A 19,766-nucleotide genomic window follows, 5' to 3' on the forward strand; every position below is an offset into this window, starting at 1 on the left:
AAATTTTCCATAATTTTTAATGAATACAAAATAGGACATCACTTAACAGTCCACCGATTATATATGACACGATAATATTATGTCATTAACCGTTGTGTTGTAGACGGGGGGCTATTAGTGTTGTGCTCGTTAAATTGTCACGCTTCATTCGATATCACCCTACATAGAGGGCCTGGATTAAACCTACCTAGTCTCGATCTAGGCTAGTCTGTAAGAAAGTCTTTTGAAAGTCGAGTTATATTGGTATTAGATTTTATGCTTCACGTATTTAGAAAGAAGAAATACGGAATTTAGTGTTAAAACACTCGTTTCCCAATTTTTGGCCCAATTTCCGAAGGTGGCGGAACTCAAGTAAATATATATAAAGTAAATATATTGACTCATTCAATATTTACAAATGACCGTGTCATTAATTATTATGTAGGTACACATTCATCATCATTCCTCTCTAACTTTATCATTTACCATATTAGTAGTAGGATGTATAAAGCACGATACTCCTACTATTAATATAATTGCAATATTAGTAGTAGGATTTTTTAAATTTATTTTTAATTACTAGTAGGATTTACGAGTCACGATTGTGATGTGACTGTGAGGTAACTTATTTATATAGTTAATGTCTAAAGTTTTAAAAGGGGGACGGCGCGTACGCAGTCCCCACTACCAAAAATTACGCGTCCGAGTTATCCGCATTAGGGATAATCACAGAGGTCAACCCCACCGCAGTGCAATGGAGGGGCCTCGCTCTGGGGGAACCGCCTTTGTGATCACGGTGTCCCCTACGCCAGGTAAGTATGCTCGTAGTAGTGGATTTCATTCGTCCGGCGCTTGCGCCGGGAAACAGTACAGGGCGGTTGCCCTTCTTCTGCGGTGTCTCGCGGCGGCTATTACGATAGCCGCGTCATTGGGGGATGGCCTGGGAGCCAAGGGGGAATCGGGTTAACTGGGGGGTCAACTGGGGGGGGGGGGGGAAAGTCGTGGTGAAGGGATGAGCTGTGTGCCCCCTGGGCGGTCAGCCAAGCCAGGTGAGACTCACGGTTACCCGTGAGAGGCCCAGCTTAGGCGACCAGCGACCGAAGGGGCAGCTCAGGAGGCGGAGTTAGGTAGGGTGAGGATATCCCTTGGTAGGCGCATCTTGTCCGGTGGCCTGGAATGCCATGGCGCGATGTCCTGGAGATGTGGGTGGTCCGATGCATCGGCGCGGCTGTATGCGTTGCGCGCGAGCCGGCCGATGTGTACCTCCAGGCTCTCTATTCTGAGGTCGCGCTGGATGGTGGTGTTCCGAACGTAATAGGGAGCCTGGGTGACGCGCCGGAGGGCGACGTTTTGGACCACCTGTAGGACCTTGCGCTGGGGCGCACTTGCGAGCGCGTACCAGGCCGGGGCAGCGTATGTGAGGTGTGGCCTCACGTAGGACTTGTAGAGGGCAAGTCTCGTGCGCAGCGGTAATTTCGAGCGCAGCAGCGGGCGGAGGTGGAATAACGCCACCTTGGCAGCAGCAGCGGCCTTCTTCACCTGCCTGGACATCTGCAACCTCCTGTCAATGGTTACGCCCAGGTAAGTGATCTCCTTTCTCCAGGGAACCTGCTCACCCAGCAGGCGCAGCGGAGGAGGGAATCTCAGGTGGCCTCCAAACAAGATTGCCTGGGTTTTAGCCACGCTGAGGGTGAGCCTCCACTCCGACAGCCAGCGGGGGAGCAAGTCGAGTGCTCGCTGGAGTTTGGTGGCGGCGTGGACGGGCGTCAGGCTCTTCGCGAGCAGGGCGATGTCGTCGGCGTAGAGCGCCAACGTCGAGCCCTGCTCTAGCGGGATGTCATCCGTGTAGAGGGCATACAGGGCAGGGGATAGTGAGCTGCCCTGTGGTACCCCGGCGGCGATCAGGTGGCTGCGGGAAACTGCACTCTCCACTCTGACGCGAAAGGTCCTGCCGTCGAGAAAGGCGGCTAGGACGGCGACGACGTGGTGCGGGGTTCCGGTACGGAGAATCTTCGTCAGAAGGCCTGGGTGCCAGACGCGGTCGAAGGCGCCGGCGACGTCCAGGAAGGCTGCACATGCACTCTCCTTCCTATTGGCTGCTGCTGCGGCGAAGTGGATCACTCGGGCCACTTGGAGCGTGGTTGAGTGGCCACTTCGGAAGCCAAACTGTTCGGGCCGCGGTTGCAGGTGCGGCTGCAGGAGTGGGAGTAACATCCTCTCGAACAGTTTGGCGATGGCGTTCAGAAGCGTGATGGGGCGGTAGCCCTCCGGTTTCCTATGATCCTTCCCTGGCTTCGGGATCATCACGACCAGACCCTCCTTCCACGCCCGGGGGAAGTAACCCAGGCGCAGAATGGCGCTGAAGAGTCTGGCCGTTGCTGCAGTCAGTCGGTTGTCGAGATGGCGTAGGGCGCTGTTTGTGATTCCGTCTGTTCCGGGAGCCTTCCTGGGCTTGAGGCCCCGGATTGCCTTCTTCACGGCCGAAGGTGAGAAGAATGGTGGATCAGGAGCAGTGAGGGCCTTGAGTGAGGAGAGGCGCGTCTTCACCTCCTCTTCGACCTCGGCATGGAGGACTGGGCACTCACTGGGATTCGGCTGGAATTGGGCCGCCAAATAATCCGCCAGCATGTCGGCTCTCTCCTCTGAGGAGTATCTCAGGGAGCCGTCTTGATGGAGTAGTGGGCGGGCTGGAGGCTTCTTCTTCATTATTTGGCGGCTGAGCTTGTTCAGTGAGGGGTAGTCCTCACATGCCTTGGAGATCCGCTCTTCCCATGTGTGGGCCTCTCGGTCGCCAAGGGCGACTCTGACTTGGTCAATAAGCCTGTTTAGCTTGGTTTTTGTGGCAGGGTCCCTGTTTTTCTGCCACAACTTGCGGGTTCTTCTCTTCTTTTGGATGAGATCTTCTATCCACCTGGGTGTGGGAGGGAGTCCGCGCTGGCTAGGTGGAGTGGTGGCAGTGTCGATGGCGTCCTTAATGTTGCCCACTATGGCGCTTTCAAGGCGGTCGATACTTGCTGCGTCGATGAGGGGTTCGTTGCATGGGGATTGCATGGAGTGGAGCGCGCCCTCAAAGCGCTCCCAGCAGATCCGACCACCGGACGGCGGGCCCCTGGCGAGGGTCGGCCTGCCCTCAAGTGAGACAAGGACAGGCTGGTGATCGGATCCGAAGGCGTCCGATATTACTTCAAAGTCTATTGCATCTAACCCCCTGTGCACGACCAAGTCGATCGTCGTGGGGTCGTGTCTGGTGTTGTCGGAGTAATGTGTGGGCTCGTCAGGGCCGTCGATTTCGTAACCGAGCCTTTGGGCGTCGCGGTACAGGTATCGCCCTGCCTGGTTGGTGGAGCGACAACCCCAGGCGGTGTGGTGCGCGTTCCAATCGCCCGCGACCAGAGTCGGGGTGCTGCTGGTGAAGTGCTGCTGTACCACGTCGACGGCCAGGCGAGTGTTGCCCGGCCGGTACGTAGCATAGACCCTCAGTGGTTTGTCGTCGTGATGGATTTCGACACCCAGTGATTGGAGTGACTGGGTGTCGATGACGGGCAGCGGATGCACAACCAGATTCTTGCGGGTCGCGACGAGGAGGCCCCTGAACGCGTTCTCACCGGTGGCGTCCAGCCGCAGGACATGGTATCCTGCGATGCTAGCGGAGAATGCCGGGTGCAAGTGGGTTTCATTCACCAGCGCGACGTCGACGTTGTGTTGGCGCAGGATATAGCGGAGGGCGGGCATCTTCCTTCGCAGCCCCCGGGCGTTCCAGTATATGATTCTCAGTTTAGATGTGAATGTTAAGCAGGTTCTTCATTCCTTCCATAACACACTGGACAGGGTCTTGACCTTCCCTCAGAGCGAGGAGAACGTTTTTGAGGGTGTCAAGAGCCCTGTCGATGGCAATGAGTGCAGGCTGCGCCTTGGCCTGCGTCTGCAGTGTGCTTGTTGTGGCTGCGGTGGTGCCTGCAGCGGGGGCTGTGGCTGCGGGGGTGCGTGTAGTGGGAGGCGGGGGGTTGGTGGACGAGGCACCGGTCTGCTCCTGTTGCCTCCTCGTTCTCTTCCCTCCCCTTTTCTTTGGCCGTCTTCCTCCTTTGTTAGAGGGCGGGTTAGCGGGTGCCATGAGGTTGGTGGCCTCATTCTCCGCTTCCACCGTGTTGTCGTCCATTCTGGGGGCGGCGGCTTTCTTCGCCCTTCGTGCTGTGTCGGCTTGGGAGAGGGCTACAGTGCCGGCCCTCTTGTTGCGCAGTTCGCGTTTGAACTGTGGGCAGGCGGTGTGGTTGGCCGGGTGCGCGCCGCCACAGTTCGCACAGGTAGCTGGTACTTCGAGCGGGCGCGGGCAGTCGCGCGCGAGGTGTTCTTCCCCACACCTCACGCAGGCCAGGCGTCGGTGGCACCCGTGGCTAGAGTGCCGAAACGCCTGGCAGCGATGGCACTGCGCCGGGCCCCGCTTACTCCTCCAGGGTTCTACCTTGATACCCGGCATGTTCAGTAGTTCAGTAATTTGGTATATGCCGGGTATCAGATTCGGGGTGTTAGTGAGCGTCACGTGGAAGATGCATCCAGGCCGGCCCTTCCTCGCCTTGATCGGTCGGGCGTACTCGGCCTGGAAGCCGAGTTCTCGGAGAGCTTCGCTTATCTCGTCGGGAGTCGTCGTGACCGGCAGCCCTCTTATGGCAATCTTCCTACTCTTTTCCGCCGGTAGAGCGTATGAAAACCACGAGATTTGTTCCGACTTCTCCAAGTCGGAGAGATACCGCTGGATAACGCGGTATTCTTCAACGGATTCCGGTGAGAAGCGAACACCCTTGCCAAAGGGGCGCGCGTTCGGGGCACGTCCTAGTTTCATCTTTAGCGCCCGAAAGTGTTGAGTCCAATTCGGGAGCTCTTCTACCACTAGGGGCGGGTAGCGTGGCGTTTTTGGCGGCTTCGTAGTTGCTGGTGTTGCGCTGGGTACCGTTGGGATGTTGGTATTTGAATTCCGAGTGGCATCAGCAAAGGTTGGGGCTGCTGTCATGGTCACGGGTGTGGCAGCTGCAGGATGAGGGTCCAAAAGAGGCATATCCCTGTCTTTCCCTTCATCTCTTTTTCTTCTTCTTCCATCTGGTCGGTCACTCTGGATGGTCACCGGGCAGTGGCGCTTTCCGGTGTCAGCATCTCCATAGTCCTCGGTGCGCTGACGACGCACCGGGGTCTGGTAAATGGGCTGCGACTGCGCCTGGTCTAGCGCTTGAGCACGGTCGTTTAGGAACACGGCCATGTGCTCCATCAGCTCCCGACTCAGCACACCATTGCGCTTGAGTTCTGCCAAAGCTACCATGTCCCTATTCAGTGATGACTGCGGGGACATGGCGTCGTCCAGCACCCTGGGGGGCGCGGAGGGGGAGCGCTTCTTCGGCTCCTGGTGTCGGTGGGCGCTGCGTGCGGCCCTGGGTGCCTGGCCTGGGGCAGGCGAGGCGGCTGGTGCGGGCGTCGATCCCGCGAGGCACGGCGCGCCAGGTTGCGCCGCGGAGAGAGAGGGCTCCCTCGACGTGGTCCCATGGTCCATTGCCTGCACGGGTACGCCGTACAGCGCAGTGGAGCGCGGGGGCCGGGTGCCGCTGGTTGCGGCGGTGGCTGCGGCCGCAGCAGGGGACGCTTGTGTCCCCGCACGCGGCGGCTGGTGGCTGCTCATTCCTATGAGCACGGGAGGCGGCAGCAGTTGACTGTCCTCACAACCCTTCTGCCCATCTCGGTCCGGGCAGGGAGTCCAAGGGGAAGGGGGTCCCCTCCGCACAGGCCAGTGCGGGCGAAGTTCCTCCTTATTTGGTCACAAATAAGGTGAGAGCTTCTTGGTGTGGTCCTCGGGTTCGGGTGAGCTTGCTTCGGTCCGGTCTTCTTCTGGTAGTGATGAGTACTTGATCCTAAGCAGGTAACAGTCAGGCTGATCCAGTATGCTCGTAGCCCGGATTTTTGGGGTCGTCATGTTTCGCGAGGAAATCTCGCCAGCGCGATTTAGGAATCTTGAGAAATTGTACAGCATCATCTATTGGCGATTTTGTAAATTATATTTTGTGTTTTTAGTTTGTACACAACTTATGAAATTGAGTTGATGTGATGAATTTTACCACAAACATATTGGTTTGAGTATATGATTATGATGCTGTACGATTAAGGGATTAGGGACGATAATAAATTAATAACCTCTATTGATTTGTACCAAAGATATTTATATATGGTATTAATCGGACTAAACTCAACACTTATGGTTCCAGATATTTTAGATGTAGCAGATATTTCAGGTTAAAGCGTTTTCCATAGAAAAAAATAATCAAAATACATGTCAATAGTAAATTCTCATCACATTCAACAATTTTTGTTAAAGATGCTATTCATTTTTTCTTATAGTATAGTTCTATATCAGATGTGAAAGTCTTCAAAATCAAATTTAGCCTAAATCCTGAACAGGTTTTATTATAATTTAGACAACGTAAACTCTAGAAAATTCTACTTAAAATACTTTTTTAAGTACATACCTACTTTTTTCTAGCTTCACGCTGTATCCTGCATATTGTAGAGTAGGCGAAGGGAACCTAGTGTTAAAACACTCCGTTCCCCACTTTTCCTCAAACATTGGACGCATTGCATGTTCAGTGACGAAACTCAACCCTCTGTTTTACCTTGTTACCATAGGGAAGAACTTAAAATATTGATAAATAATCATTCATTTCCCCGAATGAGAATAGAACCCACAACCCACGCCCGCGCACAGTTACAAACCTAAATAATATACATATAAACATTATACGTACCTACTTACATAAAAAAATATTTCAACAGTTTACTATACGCTCGAACGAGTCGATAAATATTCTATTTTCTCTTTTCATATCATATTTACTATGCGGGCTTTGGGCGGGCTTTATTTACTTTTTGTTTCGCTACCAAATAACTGGTGTTTATTCAATATTTTCATTGCCGAATATGACTTTTAAAATGGTTTTTTATTTCAATCTACGGCCTCGTTGAATTGGTGATCGAATGTTATTCATCGTTATTTTTTGTATTTATTATACAATATTAGTGCTAACGGAGTGTCTTAACACTAGGTTCCCTCTGCCTTCCATGCTGTGTGCGGGATTCACCGTGAAGCTAATTTTTATTATACAGTATTAACTGTTTGTTTTTAGTAAAGACCGTAATCGCAAGTTCGAATTTGGGTAAATTATTGTATTTAGATAAATATAATCGGGGGCAGTCATAGCGCAGGCTCAGAAGAGTGTAGCGACTTTTAAAGCAACAGGTAGGTGTAGGTTCGATTCCCGCTCGAGGAAATTAAATAGATTAATAAACAATATATCATTTCCTCGCTCTGGTAACGGGGCAAAGCGCGGCATAGGGTTCCGCTATTTAACACCCAATGCCTTCAGAATTGTGTAGAAACTGGGGAACAGGGATGTGTTAATTAAAATAAAGTGTCTTAACTCCAGGTTGCCAGGTTTCCTCTGCTTTTCGTTTTCCGTCTTTACTCTCATATGAGTATTATATTTATTTTTTCAATAATATTAATAAAAGATATGAAGCCGCTACCACCTTTCTATTATACAGTACCTATAAGATAGATACTCATACATACGTTGATAATATAATAGAATTACGTTTCAACTTTAGAGACACCAGCTCGCAAAATTTGTGGAGCGATATTAAAAATTCACAATTTATGTTCCAATAAGGTCTATTTACTCGCAAGATGAAACTAACATTATATATTTATGAGGTATTCTCACAAAAAAACCTGTTAAATATCTAGATAGAAATTCTCTTTGAGAAAATATTGAAAAACCAATTTTCTATTCTCTTCACACGTTAGGGGTGTGAAAATTAATTTTTGTTTTATTTAAAAAAAAATAACATAATAAATTTATTTTTTATCACCTAACGACGCAGCGTCTGAAGTAAATTCAATGGTTCGATTCCCTCTTTGGGAAATAATTTATTTTAATTCAGTAGCTTTAAAAACGTAAGTTTCAAATATTATACAATTAATGGGAAATACGTGATACAATGTAACGTTAAAATATTTTTTTTCTTGATGTTAAGTCTTTACATTCTTCACTTTATTTCTAGTTTGAACTTGGAAAGAATTGTAATTTCACTTTCACTCAAAAAGTGCTTTCAGTTTCTACAAAAAAACTTTATTTCGTCTGAGTTCAATACATCGTGTGTCGAAATTAACTCAACTATTGTCTATTGCTTGTTAGAGTAGGAAATAAAAATAATTTATTGCCCTGAGCGAGAATCAAACCCCCATCGAATTTTTCAAGTAGCCAAAAAATATTACTAATAATAATTCCTTTATTATTGTTTAATGACAACCCTACATTTTCGTAATACCTATTTACGATAAGAATATTCAGAATTTATTATTGAAACAAAATATTATAAAAGCTAGTAAGTAATATGAGAGCAGAATTTTCAGTCAGTGTTCATTATTTAGGGGCTTGTTTCACATATACATACATACATATGAATGTATATATCATTTAATATAATGATGAGAATACTACATCCAACCAGCTCTTGTTATTTTGATGAATGCTTATTTGAATAAGGCTTCATGTTTTTTTCCCGTACAGCAGTTAATTGCGTTAGGAGAGCTGGAAAATGTGAGTTCCACCACAAAATGCCTCCAGAATTCAGTGGATAGTAGGGAACAGAAGTATCTTAATGGGAACATTCCAGGATCCCTTTACCTACCGTGCTATGTGCGGGATAGCGCGTGAAACTAAAACAACATATTTACAGGCAATAGAAATATATAAATTAGCGGCGATTACTCTCACATAAGCTCTACCAATAAATCAAGAATGCTTTATATTATGCGTAATATAAAACACTTATTATATCTATACTAATATAATAAAGCGGAAGAGTTTGTTTGTTTGTTTGTTTGTTTGTTTGTTTGAACGCTAAGATCTCTGGATCTACTGGTCCGATTTTCATTGTTTTTGTTTTGTATGAAAGCTGCATTCTTCAGAAGTGCTATAGGCTATATAACATTACATTACATATATATACTAATATATTTTAAAGTACATTCTAATTTGACATGCAATTTATTCTGCTATGTTAATAACAACCGTCGTTGCTACGCGACCGCTACCGCGACGTTTTGATATTCATCCTTATGAAAATAAATATAATAGTCACTTTTAGCATTTTATCTAGATTGAAATTATAGTTTACTGTATAACATACTAATAAATAATTAAGGAGATGTCACTGATTCCAAATGACCTAGCCACCTAGCTAGCGGGCGGCACAGTATGACCGACGCGAAGGGGAGATGACGTTGACGGTTTTATAAATTTTCATACATTTTCGAACTTTATTTGTTGTTTATAATTAATTTAAAATACACTTTGATTCTCTTCTTATTTTATTTGATATTGCCCGCTAAAATTATCCTACCTAATAGAGAGAAATGTTTAGTTATTTCGTAGAGTCGATATCTATGTACGCACGCACGGAAAACTTTAGGTACTTTTTCTAATATTAAGAATACCTATCCTTTAGTTACTTTTAATCCTTTTGTTAGTTCATTTCAATAAGTCAGATATTTTTTTCTAATAATGTGTATCTACTTATTATTCTTTTTGATTATTTGAGCTTATATTTTCTTACTAATTCTATTGAGAATTGAAAATAATTTAATGAATATATTTAATAAATATTCTTATAGTTGAAGCAGGCGTAGCCGCGTCCGGGTCCACTAGTGTATAATAATTTAACATTAAAAATTCGAACCTTCACCTATAACACAGTAAATAACATAACTACTCCACAATAAAGGTGTTTTTAAAGAAAGTGTGAAACTATTTAAAACGTCGCCCTAATTATTAACTTCCTGTGCTATTACACTCTTGACACCTTCTAAGATCAAAGTACTACTCGACACATAAAGGGTGTGAAGGGTTATACAAGAAAATGTACAATGAAATGTATAATTAAACTCTATCACGCTGTATAATTTATAATTAGTAGTATAGTTATATATAAATAAATAAATAATACAAGTATACAAGTGATAAATAAAAATATATGAATAGTGATATTTAACTTAAAGACATCCCATCATTTTCTGCCCTATATCTGAGACAAAGCGCGGCGTTGAGTTCTACGACTTAACGTATTGTCTCAAGAATAAGGCGGAAAGAGAGGAATTAGCTTCATAGCAGGGTAGGCAGAGGAGAGCTGGGAACCTAGCCTATTAAGAGGCTTCCATTCCGCATTGATATATGTAGTTAAATAAAACGCGACGTTTGTTTTTGCTATCTTATTAAAATAAGTAAAAGCTAAAGAAGAGGCTGTTCTCATAATATATATTTATTATTTTTTATCGTTTTATTTAAGAACATTGTTGTTGTCGATCATCTTCCTCGCAAATGATGTGCTGTGAACGGAAGAAGTTTACAGCGACGGGGTTCCCTAAATTGTACTCCTTGGCGAAAGCAGCTATAGAGAAATTCGTCAATTTTCTCGCCAATCTACATAAAAGTATAAATATAATAAGTAAAAAAATATTATTATAAATGTAATGAAAATATGTCTTACTGCAAAAAAAAATATATGTCATAATGTCATCTAAAAATAATTTTTTTTCCAAAAGACATGTCAGTGACATACGAACCATCAAAATGTTTGTATAAATTGCAAAAACGTCTTAGTTTGTTTTCCTAACTGGTAGAGCTTGTGAGTCCGATCCACCAACTCTACGACGACCTTAAAAAAATAGTACTTACGTTACAAAATAATTAGTTTTCACGTCAATACGGTCTTCCTGTTTATACAGAAGGAACATAAATCGATGATATCCAGATCCCGGTTGAGGGTTGGGCGCTATATACCTGACTATACTGTCCCCGGCTGATATGTTCGACCCGGGAATGTTGACAATTAGTATATGTATATACTCCTTATCGAAACTGGACGAATATGACGGCGTGTCCGGGTCTAAAAAATAAAAATAAACTATTTGTAAAATGGTATTTTCCAAAGTTTTTGTAATGTTTGGAAATATCCGCAGTTTAAAGAAAAAATATATTGACAAATCATTGAGAATTTACATTTTCTTGTGTAAAGAAATTCATTCACTTTTTTGTTTCACATATTAGCACATATAATCGTTACGTACGAGGAAATGAAAATAAGCCATTTTCCCCACTACTGCAAAGTGTTCAAAACGTCGGATTTCCAAAAATGTATAATACTAAAAATACGCGATTAATCCGATTAAATACTTTCATTTAAAATGTGTAATAATCGTGAAAATTAAAAATCTTACTATGAAAATATTACTCTTCTCTTATTCTTCTGTTAAAATTGAATATAAAACTGACTGACTGAGACTGTCCTCAACATGTACATATATACTTAAAATCATATTTGTTATAGATTTAAATAACCAGGAAAGATACAAATAGAAAAAATTATCATAATTTTTGTAAATCAAGCAGAATTTTCATACAAAATACAAAATTTCTTACCAACTGCAGCTAATGTATACAAAGCGTCTGGACCAGCTTCGTACGTAATGTAGGGAGGGAAAACGGCGTCGTAAGGAGAAATTACGTTACCAGCGTTAACGGCTTGCGTGAAATATTTTACCTGTTAAACATATTTATTTAGGTAAAATGGGAGTTTGGGTTGGGTTAGTTAAGAGAGTGAGAGGTGACTGTAAACGCAGTGATTGCGTTCGATTTGCGTTGGGTTCGATATCCACTCAAGGTATAATAGAGAGAGATTGCGAAGATGCACGGCGTTGTGTTCCGCCAATCAAGACGCAGTATCTCGAAAATTATGCGGAAAGTGGGAAACGAAGTACCCGACACTAATAATAGTCTGCTTACTCTGATATACAGTAGCGTAATTCAACGCCGCAAATCTTAAAACAACGCCTACCAGAGTGAAGAAATTAATATAATTTGAATATATAATATATAATCACCTTTACAATCAAACACCATTGTGCCACGAGCTTGTACTTAATTAACATTAAATTTAAAAAAATGAGCTTCTTCACGCTGTATCCCGCACACAGCAGGATAGACAGAGGGTATGTATTGTTAAGAAACTCCATTTCTCACTTTCCGCCAAGTTCTGGAGGCATTGTTAGTTGAGTGGCGGAACTTAACGATGCGCTTTGCCTCAACACCAGAGCGAAGAAATTAAAATATAAATAGAATAAATATTTCCTTCCTCGAGTGGGGATCGAACCAACAAGCAGTCGATTTTGCAGCACAATATGTGCCCCTCATTAATTAACATTAAATATATACGGTGCATGGAAAGCGTAATGTCTTAAAACTAAATTCCCTCTGCCTTCGCTTCTACATGCAGGATACATCGAGAATCCAAAAAGATAAGTGAATACTCACTGACAGCTGTCCAGGTTGAACCACTGTCGAAGTAGAGCCACCGTCTAGCCAATTTGTCAACGTATCGTAGATACCAGCCTCTCCTTGAGCAAATATTGTGAAAATGATACTAAGAATTAACATTTTCATCTGAAATAAAACTAGAAATATTATGTAGAATTTTTTAAAACGATTTATAGAATTGGTTTTTGCCATCCAATTGTGTAAATGCGAAAAATAAAGAGCTTCACGCTATATCCCGCACCACAGCGAAGTAGGCAAAGGGATCCTGGGAACCTAGTATTACGACATCTATATATATATTTCATTGGCAATCGAAGTTGGAGTCGACCCCACAATTGTATCCCGCATACAGCAGTACAGGCAAAGGTAAACTCGTGTTAAAACACTTAGTTCACTTTCCGGTCCAATTTTTTATTCTTTTCGTATTGAGTTGCGTAACTCAACGCCGCCCTTTCTTACTTACGAGGAAAAGTGAATAATTAATTATCCAAAATGGAAATCGAATTCATAAACATCTTGTTTATTATAAACGGGCGGCTGAACAACGCCGAATAAAAAGGAAATTTTAACAATGACTTGTCTAAATTAAAATAAGTAAAATTTAACTAAATAATTTAATTTTAATTTAAACACTTACTTCAATTGTAGGTAACCAATAATTTTAATACCAAAACCCCAAATACATGATATCTAAAAAGAAAATTTCTTTTATATTTAGTTTTTGAATGTTTTCTTATCTATGCTATTGAATAAAACATATATTCATAATACTACAGTGTAACTTATTTTATAAATTTAGAATCGGCCACAGAGTTATACACAAAATATATATGATAGAAGTTTTTGGGCTATTTTTTACCTATTAACCGGTAATAAGATTATTAAATTAGTTCACCCAAATCCACGAGCGTAGAATTAAGGAAATTTGGGCTAGTCTGTGCTCATTCCAAAACAGGCCTGTGCCCACCCCACAAATTTTGTTAACAAAAAGTTTGCCAGGGCATTTAAAAAGCAAATCATGGCGCGGGGGCTTACTTCAATCACTTATTTTTTTCACGCTTCACGCTTTATTCCTAAGCCAGGTACTCCTGGACTCCTCCAGAAAGAACGGAGCACCAAATACTACAGTCTCTGCATACCCGTTTGGCTTCTTCTTTATACATGCCCTCAGATTTCTATTTTAAGGAACAAAAACAATTTATTATTTTTATATTTTATTTTAAATTACCTATCCGCTTATACTTTGAAAGTTATAATTGATAACTACCTCATATAATTATCAGTACTAGCGCGCAAAGAAACATATTAAAAACCAACGTTGAAACATTAACACGTATCAGTTTCTAATTAGTCAAAAAACATTGTACAAATGGAGATCGTGAGTATTTTATACATATTTTTAATTTTTTATTTTTTCTGTATCCCGCATATAGCAGGATAGGCAGGGAACCTAGTATTAAAACACCTCCTCCTTCCTCACGCATCGCTGAGTTTTCCAGGCATTGTGTTTGCCTTGGTTGGAAGCGAAGAAATGAAATGATAATAAATAATTTATTACCCGGACAGGAAATTGAACCCGCAACCGTCACGTTACAGTCACACACTTGTGCCTCTGCACCTTGACGGCCTTACTCTATTATTTGATATTGTAAGTATATATTTTTTGCAGACAAGAATATTGCTATTTCTTTTAATTAAAATATGCGTGGCATCAGAATCGTCATCAAGAAACAAGCATCAATGCTCTACCGCCTTTAAAAACAATTACGTTGTTCCTGATATTATTCCGGTGGTACCACCAAACCTTTTAAATGTAAGTACAAATTTGTTTTAGAGGAATGTAGTTTTTGATGTTATTATTAACTAAATTAACAAAATCAATCAATCAATAAACAAAAGTAGTACCATAAGTTCACCAATTATTTTTTATCCCATACTTCTGAAATACAGGTTTTGTGGTATTTGAAACGTTCAAAAATTCTAAAGAAGGTAGCAATTAACGCCCAATATTAATAATGTATCTCCGATCTCCAGTTAACGTCAATCTTGGATTTTTTGACATGTCTATCCAATCACTAACCTGCATGCCGTCTTCCATCTCTGTCTATTTCAATCTATGGTTGCAATTTATGGATTAGGATTGATTATTAACATCGGGCGTTAAAGTCTAAATTTACTAAGCTTTAATTTTTGTTTGCGTGTTGAGTGACAGAGTTCAACACCACTATTTGCCTCGTTGCCAGAGCGATGTAATTAAAATATTAATAGAAAAAATAAAAATATTAACTTCCTCTAGTGGAAATCAAACCCACAAACTATCGCTTTACAGTCATACGTTTGTATTCCAGCGACAGACTTTCAAACGAACGAATCTTTTTTAATGTAAAAAAATACATTTATTATAATTTTTGCTTGTACAGGTCTACTATAGTTCAGTAGACATTAATTGCGGGACGAAGATCGCCCAGACGCAATCCATAATGATGCCAGAAGTAACATATTCAATCCATCCGAATACTAACTACAGTCTATTTTTAGTTGGTACGTATTTATATATGTATTTTTATCTACCTCAGAGCAGGGATCATTCCAGGGCTGACAGAAGCAACCTGGCCTAAGCAGAAACACAGTGTCTTAACACTCTACCACTTCTCGCCAATTTTTCGAGGCATTACTTGCTAAGTTATAGTACTTAACACACAATGCCTCGTTACCGTGCTTTATTGCGAGGAAATGAAAATATTAAATAATTTATTTCCCCCCAATGAGAATCGAACCCCCCAACTACATTCTGAGCCACTGTCCAGTGCCCCATACATATTTACATACTCACACTCTGTATCCCTGCACACTGCAGAGTAGGCAGAGGGTACCTAATGTTAAAAATCTCCGTTCCCCATATACATTTGAATTTATTTTTTAAATTTAATTAAAATATACATTTAAATCAATTTCAATGTATATTTTCATTTCTTCTCCAATTCCATTCAATTACACATCCACGTATGGGGACCGAACCTACAACCAGTCGCTTTTATAGTTAAATACTTGTCCCCCTGCGCTATGACTGGTCTCAAATAATAATTACCTTTTTCTTTAACTATTTCAATAATCTCACTTTTTATAGCAAACATTATAAAAATTAAAAAGTAAAAAGAAAATATAATAAAGATATAAAAACAATAATAAAGAAAAACGTAAAATGACTTTAAAATTTTAAAGTACAATAACGAATACAATGTTTTTCTAAAGTAAAATGAATAATGCCACAAAGTAAGAGCCGTAATGTGACATAAAAATTTTGAAGCAAAGTTGCAACACAAAGAAAATATTATAGAGTGCATTTGCGCCTCCGACCTCTCCGCGGACCCACGAGTTCTTACCTCTGGAGGATTAACTTGTAACTTTTAAAAGATTTCAGCAACATATCGTTGAAAACTTGGAATATCTACATATTATATATTTGTTCGTAGTTCTTCGCTCTTGTAATACGAGGTGTTGAGTTGCACTTCTCAACACGCAATGCCTCAAAAACATGGCGGAAGGTAGGTAACGGAAGTGTGTTATTGGGAACGGAGTCTTAACACTAGATTCCTGAGTTCTTCTACTCAGAAAATTAAGAATTAAGTGTGACTATACTATGCAAGGATCGTTATAAATAATATTATACTAGTACCAGTCCAAGCAGGATGAGGATCACTAATCCATACCTATATTATAAATTCGAAAGTAACTCTGTCTGTCTGTCTGTCTGTCTGTCTTTTCCGCAATCAGGGCCAAACCGCTAATTTAATTGTGATATAATACTCATATAGAGATACTTGAGGGTCCCGGGATGAACATAGGATACTTTTTTTTTCTCATATTTGTAATATTTTCGTTATATACCAATATATTAAAATAATTAATTTGACAAGGAATTTATTCCGCCATGTTAATAACAATCGTCGCTACGCGTTGCTAAGCAACGGCTTGCAAAGTTTGCTGTTTTAAGAAAACGTCACCCACAGTGAGTTTGCTTAATGCATACATGGTGCGCGCCGATATAGATTTATACAAATCTCTTTATACAAATCATTAACAAAAATTAGATGATTTCTGTAATTTGATATTCATCCTTATGAAAATAAATATAATAGTCACTTTTAGCATTTCATCTAGATGGAAATTATAGTTTACTGTATAACATTCTAATAAATAATTAAGATGTGACTGATTCCAAATGACCTAGCCTTCGGGCGGCATAGTATGAGTATGACCGACGCGAACGGGCGGATGACTTTGATGATTTTGTAAATTTTTATAGATTTTCGAATTACTATTATTTTTTATGTAATTATTTGCTGCTTATAATTAATTTATCTCAGTTCGGTTATCTATACCGATGTTATACACTTAAAATATCGTAATTTTAATCATTTGAGATTTTATTTAATATTGTTCGCAAAAATTAATAATTATTTAATATAGAAAAATGTTTAGTACGCGCGCACAGCAAACTTTAGGTTTTTTTTTCTAATATTAAGAATTTCCTTTAGTTACTTTTACTTCTTTGGTTTGTTCATTTCGGTTACTCAGATATTTTTTCTAATAATAAATCTCGACTTATTATTATTTTTTAACTTATTTTAATGATTTAGGCTTATATTTTCGCGGGCGTAGCCGCGTCCGGGCCCACTAGTCTATATATATAAAAGGACATGTCCTCACTGACTGAGGTAAGACGCACGCACAGCCGTAACCGCTGATGGTAGAAACGTTAAATTTGGACAAAAGTTTACTTTCGTAATCTGGACATCCACTAAGAAGGGATCTTGAAAAATTTTAACCCTAAAGGGGTGAAATAGGGGTTCAAAGTTTGTATGGAAAAAAATTTAAATCGGCAGCGATTTTTATAAAATTTGAAATTTAGATTTTTAAAAGTATTTAATTGAACACGTGTTTCATGGTTTTCTAGAATTCTCCCCTTAAGGGTGCAAATAAGGGGTTAAAAGTTTGTATGGGAAAATTCTTAAATCGCCACCGATTTTTATAAAATTTGATATTTAGACTCTTAAAAATATTTCATTGAACACATGTTTCATGGGTTATTAGAATTCACCCTTAAATACGCAGGCGAAGCTGCGCGCGTCCGCTAGTATATTTATATACTAATTCTTTATTTTCCAGATGCTGACGTCCCTTCCCAACAAACACCCTCTCTCCGCTCAGCTCTCTACTGGGCAATTGTCAATATTCCCGGGAACAACACCGAATCGGGGTTTACGGTGACTCCGTACGTACCACCGGTAGTATACCCTGACTCTGGAATACATCGATTCGTGTTTCTTTTATATATCCAAGATAAAGAATTAGATGTAACTGATACTGCCTTGCTGAGGTAAATTTATTTTTTGTATGTTATATTTTATAGCTTAAATGGGGCTTCGTCTGCTTGTTTAAAGCAGCAACTATGTACAGGGACACAAGCGAAATGCGACACGTAGTGGATTCGAAAGCCACAAAGGGGTTTTAACCCTATAATATTTGTCTTAATAAGTAAATTATAATTAAAGTTGAAAAACTTTAATTAAAAATAATTAAGAAATTAATTAAAACTAAATTATATAAGCGAATAAAAAATAGTATATTTTCATTAGTTTACTTTTTATCATGATATTAACATAATTTATTCTAAACAAAGCATCAAGTACAAATACAATTTTAATTTTCCATAGGTTATCTAGCTAGGGAGGCAAAAGGAACCTAGTGTTAAGACACCCCATTCCCACTTTCTGCGTGTTGAGTGACAAAACTCAACGCTGCGTCTTCTTTTGCTACCACAGCGAAGATATAATAATAATTTTCTCCTCGACTGGGAATTGAACCCATAATCACCGTTTTTACAGTCAAGCCTCAAATCAAGGTCTTAATTAAACAAACCCCTTTAAAGAACGAACAAAATGCTGAAGAACTAAAGCCACTCGTTTCATAATTCGAGACCACTGACTGCCCTGTTGGTAAACTCAATGATGTTTTCACTATTATGCAGTAAGCATGTTGCTTGCATTTCGAATGTTATGTTTTATTTTTTTTTATTTAATTCCTATAGAGGAATGTATGTTTTATGTTATTTTTACTTTACCATAGAAATCGTCTAACAAAAAGTAAATTACAACCGAATGAATTCTCAAAGAAACGCGGTAAATTCAGGCACTAGTTTGTTTTAAGCCGTGAAAATGTGAGTCGGACTCGCCCACTGCGATTTTAGTAGTTATTTGGGTGAAAGTTTAACAAAAACCTATCCTTACAAACTTTCACATTTATAATATTACTACTAGAGATTCAAAGGCGACTTCGCTCTCTTAAATTTATTTTTATATTATAGGATCATAATATTTTTAGTAAAAAGTATGCTATGTCGCCTTTTTAATAAAACAAAGTATTCTAACACGTCTAAGAATATGTGTACAAAGTTTCATTTTAATCAATTAAGTAGGTAGTTTTGGCGTAAGTGCGTAACAAACTTACATTCAGATTTATAATACTAGTATAATTTTATAAATAGAATTTAATTTTATTTTCCAGCTTAGCAACAAACCGTACGAGGTTCTCCGTCTCACAGTTCAATAATGAACGTAACAGTACGCTGGAAGCTGGAAACTTTTTGACGATGAAGGTGGCGGCCAGCGGTCAAAATAATTATTGTAAAGCCTAATTTTTGTTTTTTAATAAATTAAATTATTAATTATGGTATTTTATTTATTGTTTTAGATGTTTCATTTATTTCGCATTTGTTTCTCCGCCCCGGGAGGTTAATAATGTGTCGAAAATTGGGCGGTGGGTAAAACGGAGTGTATTAACACTTCACACACACACTCCTTCCTTTCCGTTCTTTTTGCCTACATTGTTACTCAAAACTATTTTTTTTCATTAAGCAGCTTGTATAATTTTTTTATTATTTGTAATTCCAAAAAATTATCTCATTTTCTCTGCTTATTTTAGTAACAATCTCTATTTCACAAGAGTCACTTTCCAAATGCATATCACGTCAACATCTTTATTTGTAATTCAAAATGGCGTCAAATCTAACCAGCAGTGCTGCCATATCATTAATAATATTCATTATAATTATATTACAACACTTAAATATAACAAGTTCGCTTTTTCTTATTAAAATATTTAAATTTCTTTAATTCAGTCGCTTAAAAGCCGTGGCTCTAAACCATCATGGCGTAAGCAAAAAGATAATAAACAAGTCTTTCTTAATTAAAAGTCGCGAGACCGAGACGAGTAATTATGAATACTAGAAAGCCAGGAAAGTACACAAAATGCGACATAAATATAATGTTAAAGAATCCGCACTTATGAACTTGGGTTTTTTAGTGAATACTATATAGC

The 19,766-nt window shown here is 40.3% G+C and overlaps 2 protein-coding genes and 1 non-coding gene across 3 annotated transcripts; 1 reads left to right on the plus strand and 2 right to left on the minus strand.

Annotated features, from left to right (window-relative positions):
* Positions 1 to 637: 637 nt before the first annotated feature.
* Positions 638 to 799, minus strand: LOC146531833 (U1 spliceosomal RNA). Its single transcript, XR_014878767.1, has one exon. It is a non-coding gene; the product is annotated as a U1 spliceosomal RNA (small nuclear RNA).
* A 9,555-nt stretch (positions 800 to 10,354) lies between these two features.
* On the minus strand, positions 10,355 to 13,549 carry LOC146531834 (protein D2-like). Its single transcript, XM_085197729.1, has 5 exons — positions 13,526 to 13,549; positions 12,384 to 12,512; positions 11,493 to 11,613; positions 10,749 to 10,959; positions 10,355 to 10,493 (listed from the first exon to the last, which is right to left on the minus strand). Exons 1-5 carry the CDS (start codon positions 13,547 to 13,549, stop codon positions 10,355 to 10,357), a joined length of 624 nt encoding a protein of 207 aa, XP_085053855.1.
* A 98-nt stretch (positions 13,550 to 13,647) lies between these two features.
* On the plus strand, positions 13,648 to 19,126 carry LOC146531835 (protein D2-like). Its single transcript, XM_085197449.1, has 5 exons — positions 13,648 to 13,764; positions 14,056 to 14,199; positions 14,807 to 14,927; positions 17,556 to 17,766; positions 18,954 to 19,126. The coding sequence occupies exons 1-5, from the start codon at positions 13,756 to 13,758 to the stop codon at positions 19,081 to 19,083; spliced, it is 615 nt and encodes a 204-aa protein (XP_085053575.1). The 5' UTR covers positions 13,648 to 13,755; the 3' UTR covers positions 19,084 to 19,126.
* Positions 19,127 to 19,766: the final 640 nt, after the last annotated feature.

The sequence above is a fragment of the Heliconius melpomene genome, chromosome 14, assembly GCF_056956725.1.
Source record: "Heliconius melpomene rosina isolate 202511_hmr_F chromosome 14, ASM5695672v1, whole genome shotgun sequence".
Classification (NCBI taxonomy): Eukaryota; Metazoa; Arthropoda; class Insecta; order Lepidoptera; family Nymphalidae; genus Heliconius; species Heliconius melpomene.